The following is a 13,413-nucleotide window of genomic DNA, read 5'->3' as shown; positions in this document are numbered from 1 at the left end:
ACAGGCTTCCTGTGGATGTTATAAATAGCATTTTATTCCTTTTGTTTTTTGCTCATTTTTCTTTCATTATTTCTATACTCTGTCCCAAACACCTTAGTGGACAATAAAAGATTAGAAAAAATGGTCACTGTTTCCAAATAGTAATCTGATTATTATTATTATTTTACCTGGCCATTCCATGAGATAATCCCAAGAATGGAATGTCTTTTTTCCCCTTCCCCTTAATAGTTAATAGTCTATAGGTGTTTCTTAATGTAACAAAATCAAATCACCAATTTTGTGATGAAGGAACATTAACATTTTTGACCTTAAGAACCTATTTCCTACAAATCATCAGGCTAAGAAAGAGTGAATATTCCTTCTCTCAACAGGGTAGGGAAACATGGCAAGGTATTTTTGACAGTCCCAAGTCTGAGTAGTACAGCAGAGGAAAAGTTTATTAAAAAGGGGGAGTTCACTGAAGAAGACTCCCTGCTGGATCTGGACCCTGAGGACACTGTCTTTTATGTTGGCGGGGTGCCTTCAAACTTCAAGGTAAGCTATACACCTAAGTTTGACTTATTAAAAATCTACAGTTTCTATCCATAAAACCTAAAATGATACAAGGAAGAAGCTTGATATCATTTTGAGAGTCCGGCTCAGTGGGTACTAGAATTACACATCAGGATCTACGAGTCTCTGCCACCTATATTTTTACTGTCAAATGCTTTCATGCTATTTCTGACACTTGAAGATCAATTAATTTCTTTCTGATATGTGTAAAGGTGACTAATATTACTCCCAGCTGCTAAAGGAGTGTCTGTGCCTTGTGGTGTCACCATGATTTGGATCTAGTCTTCAGCTTTGCATGTGGCAATTTCAAAAACTCTGTTATCTAATACAAGCATGAGATAAAATGTATGGGATGAGAGAGAGTAGGACCTTGGGGAGAATTTGAGACCTGTTGAAGGGTGGATAAAGGAAAGGCCCAAAAAGAGTGGAAATCAATCTAGGATTTCCATTCCAGGACTATTTCTTACTACCGTGGGCACATTATTGAATCTAAAAATTACTTTCCCCCTCTTTATATGAGAACAGGAACACCTGCCCTACAGAGATGGTGTGAGGATCGATTTTTATCATTAATTCATTGTCTAGCATATGCTGCATTTTCATAGCCTACATTCAACAAATCCTACCTTCTCTGCTAAGATCTATATAAATGACATATCACTGCTTAGCTAAATGATTTCTCAGAGAGTAGACACAAACCTTGGCCTAGACAAGATATGTATATCAGTGGGCAGGTCTCTCTTGACGTGTGTTTAATTTCACTGCCTGTTCTGTGGAGTTGGGATGAAACTTGACCATGGGGTAATTGACTTTATCTGTCTTTTGCACAGCTCCCAGCCAGCTTAAATCTGCCTGGCTTCATTGGCTGCCTGGAGTTGGCCACTTTGAATAATGATGTGATCAGCTTGTACAACTTTAAGCACATCTATAATATGGATCCCTCCAAGTCAGTGCCCTGTGCCAGGTAAGAGACAGTTAAGGGTACCAAAGACTTTGATAGTCAGGCTAGCCCAGCAACAGGACAAGTATGAGTCAATATGCAGGTTTTCAAACTTTTCTTTGAGGAAAACAGTTATGAAACCACACAGTAGTCATGTTTGCAAAAACTGTTGAGTTTTCTCTGCCACAGAGGAGTGTATACAAGTATTTAAAGTGTTCACTAGTTTGAAACTATGATATGAAAAACTGGAATTTCCCTGGAGACCTCAGTTTTCTTAGGGCATAGCGTGGAGAAGAAATCCATTAAAAACAATTATTTTACTTGTTGTAGTCAGCTTTTACGCTGCTCCAACTAAAAGACCTGACCAGAACAACTGTAGAAGAGGAAAAGTTTATATAGGGGCTCACAGTTTCAGAAGTCTTGGTCCACTGACAGCCAGCTTCATTCCTTGGGGCTCAAGGTGAGGCAGTACATCATGGCAGAAGAGTATAGCAGAAGGAAGCAGCTCACATACTGATCAAGAAGCAGAGAGAGACACCACTCACCAGATACAAATATATGCCCCAAAGCCAAGCACCCAATGCCACACCTCCACCCGCCCCACCCCACCTGCCTTCAGTTATTACTCATTTAATCCCATTGGGTGATTAATTGACTGATTGGGTAAGGCTCTTGTAATCCAATCATTCCTTCCCTGAACCTTCTTGCATTGTCTCACATGGCTCACATGTGAACTTTTGGGAGACGCCTCATGTCCAAACCATAACATTATGAGTACTTTTCCATGTGGACAACAGAACTTCATTTAAAATGTTGTATCACAGAATACATATATTGTGTGACAGAAGATGCTCTGAGAATGGGTGGGTTAAAAGGGTCTCACCTGAAAAGCCCAACTAAACTATAATGTTCATCCGACCCTGAACTTCCATTTCAGAGATAAACTGGCCTTCACTCAGAGTCGGGCTGCCAGTTACTTCTTCGATGGCTCTAGTTACGCTGTGGTGAGGGACATCACAAGGAGAGGAAAATTTGGCCAGGTGACTCGCTTTGACATAGAAGTTCGAACACCAGCTGACAACGGCCTTGTGCTCCTGATGGTCAATGGAGTGAGTAAAATAACTTCTTTATTTCCTTTGCTCTCTGCAATTCATGTTTCCAGGAACCTTCCCAGGTTGAGTGTGCCATGCCACAAACCAAATTTCTAGTTAAAAAAAAGAAAATCTTATATTTTTTTTCTTCAGGGAAGTATGTAAGCACCCCTGGAATGTATTTCCCTAGGCTACACTTTGGGGTGTATATTAGATATGCCCTTTCATAAATTAAAAATACAGAAAAATCAGCACCAAGATCTAGAACGTCACAGTATATGCAGAAATTTCACAGTGGCCTTCTGACATTTCAAATCATATATTTCAGTTGGCTTTTTTAAAAAAGCTTGACTGCTTCATATACATATATATGTGTATGTGTACCCTTTATAAATGATATAGATTACAATATACAGATGTCATGAAACATTTCAAAGTAGTAATTAAAAACAAACTAACAAACTATACAAAGATAAAATATTAGATAAAAGTTGGTAAAATATTTAAAATAACAACAAAATTAAATTAATATTTTTACTAACGATACCAAGACACTTTTGCTCTCACTAAAGATTATTTTAATAGCAACATTAGTGAAAATGATGTAATTAAGTATGCTAAATATTTTTTAAACTCTTGTTGAATTCTTTGTGATATAGTGATTCAAAAGTCAGTTTATTTCAATACTAAATTTTATTGGCTGTCATAGCTAGAAAATACCTCACAAAAATAAAAAATGTGAGACACGTATCACTAGCTGTGCCTACTAAATCATATGCAGTTTTTCAATCTCATTTACCAAATGACAAAAGTAGTCTTTGAAATTTGGCTGGAACATTTTCTTTTTCCTTATGTCAGTTCTTGCTAGTTAATTATATATTGTATCATTTTGCAAAGCTTAATGAAAGAATTCAAAGCCAGTGAAAATCTTTATCCCAAAAATTTTTAAACAGATTTGAAATTTCTCCACACCAATGTTTTAATAATACAGACATGAGAGTATTTCATAGAAAGAAATGTTTAAGTTATTTTTATCAACAAAATCATCAACAGAAAAATTATGGAATATCTTTTTTAAAAGCCATCTTTCCACATCATAACTTTCTTCATAAATAATACCCTTGCCTTGGTGTGACAAATCAAGTGTGTTTATTTTTTTAAAAAAAAATAATTAGGTGTTATACTACTAAGAGACATTTGTCATCACGAAGTTCAAATTTAGAATAATTCATTTTATAACAAAAAATGTGTAACCCTTTAAATGTAGCAACATTTTTAGTAATTTGCAGGAAGTAATGAGCAAACATCTATGTGTCCCAAAATATTTTCTGTATCTAGATACAACATGATTTTAAATATTCTATCATTTAAGTCTTATCACCCACAAATCCATGTAACTAGGAACAGATAAACTGCAATAAATTATAATAGGCTAGAAGTGGGTGAGAGGCCACCTTGAACCCTTCAAGTGTGGAAGTTTCCCTGGGAAGCCTTACAGACCACATGAATCCTATGTAAGTCTGGTAAAATAATGAAATGAGGGTCTAGGACCAATAATTCATGCATTAAATATCAAGGATTTGTTTCTTTCTGAATGTTTTTTAAATGAGTGTAAATAGAAGTTGAAATGTTTTCTTCCTAAACCCCAATGGATTGTTTTCCACACTATCAGGAATACTCAAACTCCACTCAGAAGATCACTTTCCATAGAATGGCAATTTACCACAATACTTTACTTTCAAATTCACTGAATTCTTTTATGTATAAACTATTCTCTGAAACAAACAAAGCTGACCACTAAATTACTTGAGTGTTACAGAATTACTTTGGTTCTTCAATATCATGTGGTCCAGATGTATAATAATTCCATATTTATTTACATAAATCCAGTGAGTCAAAATAATACAGAAATAGCCTTCTTTGCCTTTTATCATTATTAAATTGATATTTGGCGAGGAGGATTCTTTTCAACATATCTTGAAATTATTTTTCATTATTACAAATTTTCGTCTTAAAATGAATGCAGCTGCATCTTTTAACCTGTTACAGCTTTCAAAAGACAAGGCAGTTGAATAATCATAGTATATTCTACTATTTGGAAATTTTTAAAAGGTCAATGATATAGACTTAAAGCTTCATTCATTAATTTTTAAAGTAGAATAAAAATGAAAGAAGGGCTGGGGATGTGGCTCAAGCGGTAGCGCGCTTGCCTGTCATGCGTGTGGCCAGGGTTCGATCCTCAGCACCACATACAAAACAAAGATGTTGTGTCCCCCGAAAACTAAAAAATAAATATTAAAAAATTTTAAAAAAGAATAAAAATGAAAGAAGATTGTTATTTTAAATTGTGTGTAAATACTAATACTTTGTATATTAGCATGAGAAATAAATATCTAATAGGGAAGTATTATTTTTTTCTTAAGAATTTCATGAGACCCTTCAAATTCAATAATGTCAATACTAAAAAATTTAATGTTACATCTCAAACTCAGCTAAATCTGACTGTACTTTGATGATAACAGATGATTCCATCTTAAAACTTCTTTCTCTCTGCAGAGCATGTTTTTCAGCTTGGAAATGCGCAATGGTTACCTACATGTGTTCTATGACTTTGGATTCAGCACCGGTCCTGTGCATCTTGAAGACACATTGAAGAAAGCCCAAATTAACGATGCAAAATACCATGAGGTACTGTAGTTGTAGTTTGGGTGGCTTTAGTTTGGGTCTGGGTTTTTGTACCTAGAGCTATTGATCTAATCAAATGGTCAAATGAGACAGGTAAGACAGTAATTAAAGTGAAACTTCACATCTAAAGAGTGACTGAAGAGCCCTCATCTACTCAAACCTGGGGAAATATTTGCTTTTAAATGACTGGTTGTTCTTGTCATATCAATATTTCTAATAAAAGAGTCACCAAAATATTCCTTTTGATTATTTCACTGACCAAAAGACTCCTGGTTAATCTTAAATAACTTAATTACAATAGAGCACCTACAGAGTTCTATCCATTTGTTGAACATGCTAGAATATAGATACAAAGCCATTTTTTTACTTAAACTTTGAGCCCCACTAAATGTAAAAAGTAGTTAAATAAACATAGAATTTCATTTTTAGCCAATTATCTAGATTTTAGAAAATACTGGTTTTCCTTAAATGAGAACCTAAAAAGAATGTTCTTGGGTCTTGTACCACAATTACAATTTACTAAAAATGTACTTCATCTATTTTTGTTAACAAGAACTTTAAATATAAAATTTAATGATGCAGATATAAACATAATATATCTTTTAATTTGAACCAAAATGGAGGGGAGGACAAGAAGTTATATTTCCTTTTTTAGTTCAAAGTCCATAGCCTTCATAAGGATGGATCCCAATAAAAGAAGATTTTAACTATTTCTCTGACTAGGATTTTTGCCTATTCATTAGAATAGCTCAATGTGTCCCAAAAAAATGACACCTGTTAAAGTGCAGTCTCAAATCTAGAACACACTCACTTGAGAATGCAAATAGTCACCAGAGACTGGACAGTAGGGAAAATGAGGAACTGTTCAATAGGTACAAAGTTTTAGTTGTGTTAGATGACTAAGTTCTAGAAATCTGCTAACATAGGACCTATAGTTAACAATAACTCAAAATTCGTTGTTGGGGGTATAACTCAATGGTAAAGCCCTTGCCTACCATGCATGAAACCCTGTACCAGTACCTCAAAAAAAATTAAGAAGGTAGACCTCATGTTAAGTATGCTTCATACACACACAGGAAAATAAAATTGGGGGGAGCACAACTTTGGGAAGTGTTGGCTATGCTTATGACCTTGCTTATGATAATGCTCTGATGGGTGTTCACTTATGTGCAAAATTCACTGAATTAATTATGTGTGGTTCTTTGTTTATCAATTATACCTCAATAAAGCTGTTTTTGTTTTGTTTTGTTTTGTTTTTTAAGAAGAAGAAGGCACCTGCTATAGTCCTTTCCCAAATCCCTTCAGAAGGGACAGGAGAAAATAAGTCTCATGGCAAAATTTTGCTTAGGTCCAATCCCTCTTCACATAGGCATCCTTCCAAAGGAAATGTGAACTGCTGATTATAAAAGTGTTTTTGTATCTGTGAGTAAGAAAGGAAAACCTATTACCTATGGTGTAAACAAACAAGCACAAGGACAAGGAAGACCAGCTGTTACAGCCAGCATAATTATAATATACAGAAGTCTTCAAAATGCTGATAATTAAACAATTAATCGAGACTTCCTGTATTGTTTCTCCCAGATCTCAATCATTTACCACAATGACAAGAAAATGATTTTGGTAGTTGACAGACGACATGTCAAGAGCATGGACAATGAAAAGATGAAAATACCTTTTACAGATATATTCATTGGAGGGGCTCCCCCAGAAATATTACAATCCAGGTAATTTTTTTTTAGTTAAATAGCTGTTTGTTTCTAATGATATACTGATGTGTATTCAATATCCAGAAGAAGTTCAGTAACAGGTGTAAGCATCCCTACCTGCTACCTTTACATGCATTACTAGGTGCAGGCACACATTCATATACCTGTAGGTCCTCTGCAGCTCATTCTTATAACCTCCCTAAGTTAGCATCTCATAGATGTAACTTAAAGGTTATTTTAATTATTGCATTGCTCTTAGAATATAATATAATGCAATATTTCTTTTGACAAGAGCAAAACATGTATATTGTATAAAGATGAAAAAGCATTGTGTTCAATTATTTTTGGTTTAAACTTAATTGATTTTGAATGCTCTAATAGTATCTGAAATACTTATCTTCAGGTTATCCAAGGGGTTGTGAGTTATGTATACTGAAATATTATTCTAGTGTATTCAAAATTCACCTTACTGTAGTCAATTAATGGAATCAGAGACTATAAAACTGAGAGGGCACTGTGTGTGTGTATGTGTGTGTGTATTACATAATCTGTATGTGATAATGTAAATTAATGGATTTTGAAAACTATAAAGGTGTAAACAAGTTGTCTTGAGTCAAAATAAAACTCCTCAATAGGCAAAGATTAGACATTGCTGTGTTCTTGTCAAAGAAAGCTTGAGAACATGAATGATTATAAAGCCATTACAAATAACTATAAATAAACTCAAATTAAAAAATGACAAAATCATAGAATTTGCAGGGAAATGGATGGCATTAGAGCAGATTATGCTAAGTGAAGCTAGCCAATCCCTAAAAAACAAATGCCAAATGTCTTCTTTGATATAAAGAGAGTAACTAAGATCAGAGTAGGGACGAAGAGCAGGAGAAGAAGATTAACATTTAACAGGGATGAGAGGTGGGAGGGAAAGGGAGAGAGAAGGAAAATTGCATGGAAATGGAAGGAGACCCTCAGGGTTATACAGTGGAGGGGGTAGAGAGAGAGGAGGGGAGGGGAGGGGAGAGGTGGGGAGGTGGGAGGGTGGAGGATGGGAAAGGCAGCAGAGCACAACAGACACTAGTATGGCAATATGTAAATCAATGGATGTGTAACTGATGTGATTCTGCAATCTGTGTATGGGGTGAAGGTGGGAGTTCATAACCCACTTGAATCAAAGTGTGGAATATGATATGTCAAGAAATTTGTAATGTTTTGAACAACCAACAATAAAAAATTTAAAAAAAAAATAAAAAAATAAACTCAAATTGCATAGCCTATGTGTGCAGGGTAATGTCACTATTATCACCATATCAGTGGAGATTCCTTTTCTTTTCCAGGACCCTAAGGGCACACCTTCCCTTAGATATCAATTTCAGGGGATGTATGAAGGGTTTCCAGTTCCAAAAGAAAGATTTCAATTTACTAGAGCAGACAGAAACCCTAGGAGTTGGTTATGGATGCCCAGAAGACTCTCTTGTAAGTACCATTCGGTCAAAAGCTTTGAAATAAATAGACACAGAATCTCAGAAGCTGGAAAAGCCCTTTTAGCTTTTCTGAGATCCTAGGTACATCTTGAGTTTCTTTCTGCCACCAGCAGAAAGAAGAACCATTAAGCTATAAAGGCTGTGAAGCTCCTCTGTGACTTGTGCAGTTGCTTTAAGTTTTCGTGGGTGGAGCATCTGAAGCTCAGACAGGCTGCTTGAGCATCACTAATCACTTAGGGTGAAGGAAAGTGAAGAAATTTCTAACAGAAACCACATCCCTTAAAAGAATACAGAAGGAACGCTGGCATGCCTGAATGCCACCACAAACCATAAGTTAAACCCTGAACTAATATATAGAAACTAGTGAGTAAGGCCCTTTCTATATGAGAAATTGACATAATAAGCATTTACAATTATAAATTATTACATTCACTTTTGTTGGCACACAGATATCCCGTAGAGCATATTTCAATGGACAGAGTTTCATTGCTTCAGTTCAGAAAATATCTTTCTTTGATGGCTTTGAAGGAGGTTTTAATTTCCAAACATTACAACCAAATGGATTACTGTTCTATTATGCTTCGGGGGTAAGTATTTGTTGTTCCCTTAGGAAACTTCTTTGTGATAAGTGTTTGAACTATGAACGAATTTTTATTAAAAGTGAGTTTCTATTCAGATTTTGATTTACACAGACACATGCAGAATGTCACATTTCAGATATTGTAAAATATTATTTGTTTTGTACATCAGGAGTTCTTAACCTGAGATTCACAGACCCATTGCTTAGAAGAGAATTTAAGGAGTCTGTGAACATGGATATGGATGGTAAAAAATATATCTTTATTTTCTGTAGCTAAAATTTATCATTCTTCAAATATAAACATGGCAACAAGCCACAATAGTGTTAGCAGTACCTGTGACTTTGTCACTAAAAGAAATCACAAATAAATTTATTTCACGTTACAATTGTGATAGATATTTGCAAATATAATTTTTGTTCATAGCTACTTCCAATTTTAGAAGTAATTAGGTCTTCTACTAGATCCTATTATTTAATGCCTTAATCAAGGAGTGTGTACATACATATATGTTACCATAACAGATCTATTGCTTTAAAATTTTGAATACTATTTAAATATAGTTGATTTCCTTTCTTCCTGAATAGTCTGTTTTTAAACATTATTTTATGAAGAACTCCATATGTATAACCAAATTCCCAAAAGCATTCATGGCTCAAAAAGGAAATGGTAAGAACCTCTCTATATTATGAAGAAACACATCTGTGATTTAATCTTAATAGAAAAGAACATATATACTTCCCTGTTCTTGAATTTTTCTTAATATGCTTGAGCTTAGCATATAAAGATGTTATTTCAAGAATAAAACTAAAATATGTATAGGTTTGGTGACCCTAAGATCCAACTGATGTATCTCAGAGTGCTGTCACACTAGTATATATACTAATGCTCCCGATCAGAATTTTTGAAAGCAACTTTATATCCATCACATTCACATTCAATTTAATTTAAGTAGGTTGCATCTGTGAGAATTTTTCCAAAGTATTTTGTTGGACTTCTGTGCCCAAAGCTGCCTAAGATTACCCTGATTAGTTAAAAAGCAGGGTTTTTTAATTCACAAAAAGTAGTTTGTTTTGAATCGAACTCAAGGAAATTGTGCACTGAGGGTTGACAGAAGTTGGTGCCCATGTAAGGAAAGAGAAGCAGGATTATTATCTGCCAATATTTTAAGACAAGCAATAAGCAAATTCAGAAAAAGAAGTAACTTCTGCTTTTTGAAATCTCTTCTGCCTCTGTAAGTTAAAAAAAAAAAAAAAGTGAAACATTTAAAAAGCCAAACTAGTAACTTAAATCTTACCTAGTCTTCTAGCTACATCCTCAAGGAGATTCAAATATTGCCTTTTTGAAAGGAATTAAATGAGACTGATGATAGAGTAGAAATGCCTGAGTTAGGAAGATGACTAGGACAACTCTCAGAATAACAAAATCACCAACATTTTCAGCTCAAAATGTAGAAGTATCTTTTTTCCATTGAGACATGTCTAATTTTGTAAGCAACACCAATACAAGCAAAAGTGGGGTTTTTGTTGTTATTCATTGAAATTGCTGGGCAAGAAATTGCCTATACACTGTGTATTCCTTTAAGCAGTACTCTTAAATAAATGTTTAAACTGTGCCCATTTTTTAGGTCCCTGCACTCCCTACTTAAAACCTGTGCTTGCATTTCAGTCAGATGTGTTTTCCATTTCGCTGGATAATGGTACTGTCACCATGAATGTCAAGGGCATCAAGGTTCAGTCGGCAAATAAGCAGTACAATGATGGGCTATCCCACTTCATCATAACCTCTGTCTCACCCGTAAGGTATAGCTCCTCACCTAATGTTCTTCCCACCATGTGTCTTTATTTGTAAGACATGATTCTGTCAAATGTCACTGTGAATAATAGATTATTCTATTGCTTTTCTACTGTTTAAAAAAATGTGAAAGGAACAGATTTGTGTTATTTTTCTTTTTTTTAAAAAAATGCTATTACTTTTTAAGACATGCCAAATAAATCATCATCAAGTTACTTAAAGGATTTTTCCCAATAAAATGAACAGTTACAATCTTCTTGAGGGCAGTGCCTACTCACGCTATATACTGAATGGATTGTAATGTGTTGTTGCACATAGAAGGAACTCAGCAAATACTGGTCTTGTTTAATAAGGATGGTGGAATGTGATAGACATCATTATCCAAAGTACATTTATGAATTGGATGTCAACATACTTTATATACAGAGTTATGAAAAAATTGTGGTATATATGTGTAATAAGAATTGTAATGCATTCCACTGTCATTTTTTAAAATCAATTAAAAAAACAAGAGAAAAAAATAAATTTTAAACTGACCAATTAAGGATGCTACATTTGTGGCCACATTTTAAAAGTTCTGGCTTTGCATTAAATTGCATGATCCTGTATTTTCTTTTTCATAATAAGAAAATAGGAAATAAACCTCTGTTGTAGTTTGATGCTCATCTATGTCCACTTCTGGTTTTTGATGTCCACCCATCAAAGAAAATATTAGTAGTCATTTTCTAGACTCCATTTCCAATAAAGACAAAACCACCCAATGTACTTTACAATCAAAATGATCTCCCACAACTGTGATTAAGTGATCACCGTGAGGCGTGTGTTTTTTTGTTTTTTTTTTTCTCCACCCAAGAAATAATACAAATGATTAGTTGTTTGACCTTCTTGCTCTAGGAGTTTAAATTCCAATGGTTTTGGGGGCAGGGGTTGCATATAGAACTATTCAATTATTTTATCCTGGGCCTCATGAAGAACCTGGAAACTCTTTGTTTTTTCATTAATCAGATGTTACATTTCAGTTCCATAAGAAAACCTGCTTATTTAACTAGAGAGAAACTCAAGGTAAAATGGTAACTGCTCAGTATGTAAAAAAGCTTTTTATTTTGCAGATACGAACTCGTAGTAGATAAAAACAGAATTGTAAATAAGAATTCTTCCAATGGGAAAGCAGAACAAATTCAAGCAGGTGAAAAAAAGTTTTACTTCGGTGGCTCACCCATCAGTCCCCAGTATGCTAACTTCACTGGCTGTATAAGTAATGCCTACTTTACCAGGTATAATATTTTTATTACCTAGTTTTATTCAAGCCAAAGAGAGTGAGTTTCTTTTATGGTTAACAAGGAACTTAATAAAAATAGGAGCAGCTCAGAGGGCTTAGATACTATATCTTTTGCTATGATATAGGATTGGTTTATATGGCATGAACTATTTCATGGACTCCAAAAACAGCACACTCTGTGTAGCTTTCCAACAAACCAGCTCTAAAATAAAGCAAGCCTTGAGAAACTATATATATATATATATATATAACCAATAGATCTATACAGTTGATTTTAAAAGATCAAGATAGTAGTGAAAATATTTACATAATTAAAGTTGAGAAGTGTGAAATTGATCAGAGGCACTAGATGGCAGTACTTAAAAGCTTATATGTTTTTGAACAAATGACATACTTGAATTTGTGTGTAGGGTTTTTTCCCCCTATTATATTTGTATTACTGTGGCTAAGTAAACCTTCATTTCTGTACCTACAAGATGCAGATAGTAATAGTACTTATTTGGTAGACTTGTTCTGCAGAATAAATGAAATAATACACATAAATCACCATGCACAGCACCTATTACACAACAGCCTATAAATATTAGATGTAATTATTTTGCACTTATTATTAATGGTGTACTATAGAGTAATATGCCAAAATCCTTGTTCAAAGTTTAAGTCTTGATTTTATGCATGACTTTTTAAAAAGCCATTAATCTTAACAAAGACAATAAAAGTTCCTCAAGTGCAAAAACAAACAAGGGAGACTTTAGTGCAGACTAAGAAACACAGAAGTAGACCCAGTTGTCCAGAGTGTGATGAGGGAAACAACGTTCATTTGTCAGAAAGTGTGGTGCCAGGTACATGGTTCATAATTAATTGCTCAAATGATAATTTCAAGGATTCTTGTTAAGATAGTGACAGGTAAGGATCCATCCCACATGCAAAAAAAAAAAAAAACTTTTTGAATTGTCAGAGTTCTTTGACTGTCATAGCTTTCATCATATAATTCTGAACAATGTTTTTAAAGTTATTTTTTCCTCCCTTACAAATACAGGTTGGATAGAGATGTGGAGGTTGAAGATTTCCAGCGGTATTCTGAAAAGGTCCACACTTCTCTTCATGAGTGTCCAATTGAGTCTTCACCATTGTTTCTACTTCACAAAAAAGGAAAAAATTCCTCAAAGCCTAAAACAAGCCAGAATAAGAAGGTAAAAGATACTGCTGTGCAGATTTTCCACCTGCCCTCATATTCCATGCATGCAACTCTAGACATGATTGCTTTATAGAATTTACTCTAATTTGCAACTATGTACATATGAAAG

The 13,413-nt window shown here is 34.3% G+C and overlaps 1 protein-coding gene across 3 annotated transcripts in view; it reads left to right on the top strand.

Annotated features, from left to right (window-relative positions):
• Lama4 (laminin subunit alpha 4) overlaps positions 1-13,413 on the top strand; it is a 139,674-nt gene that overhangs the window by 109,672 nt on the left and 16,589 nt on the right. For all 3 annotated transcript variants that reach the window (XM_058574377.1, XM_046429937.2, XM_046429939.2), the window contains exons 22-31: positions 372-534; positions 1,383-1,516; positions 2,430-2,601; positions 5,140-5,271; positions 6,850-6,992; positions 8,309-8,447; positions 8,905-9,042; positions 10,702-10,835; positions 11,937-12,101; positions 13,146-13,299. In XM_058574377.1, coding sequence (XP_058430360.1) covers positions 372-534; positions 1,383-1,516; positions 2,430-2,601; positions 5,140-5,271; positions 6,850-6,992; positions 8,309-8,447; positions 8,905-9,042; positions 10,702-10,835; positions 11,937-12,101; positions 13,146-13,299 — 1,474 coding nt within the window. The remainder of the gene's footprint in view (positions 1-371; positions 535-1,382; positions 1,517-2,429; positions 2,602-5,139; positions 5,272-6,849; positions 6,993-8,308; positions 8,448-8,904; positions 9,043-10,701; positions 10,836-11,936; positions 12,102-13,145; positions 13,300-13,413) is intronic.

Source organism: Marmota monax, unplaced genomic scaffold (assembly GCF_021218885.2).
Source record: "Marmota monax isolate L192 unplaced genomic scaffold, Marmota_monax_Labrador192_F-V1.1 WCK01_AAM20220418_F8-fsc00276, whole genome shotgun sequence".
NCBI lineage: Eukaryota > Metazoa > Chordata > Mammalia > Rodentia > Sciuridae > Marmota > Marmota monax.
This window is presented reverse-complemented; position numbering and strand designations above follow the sequence as displayed.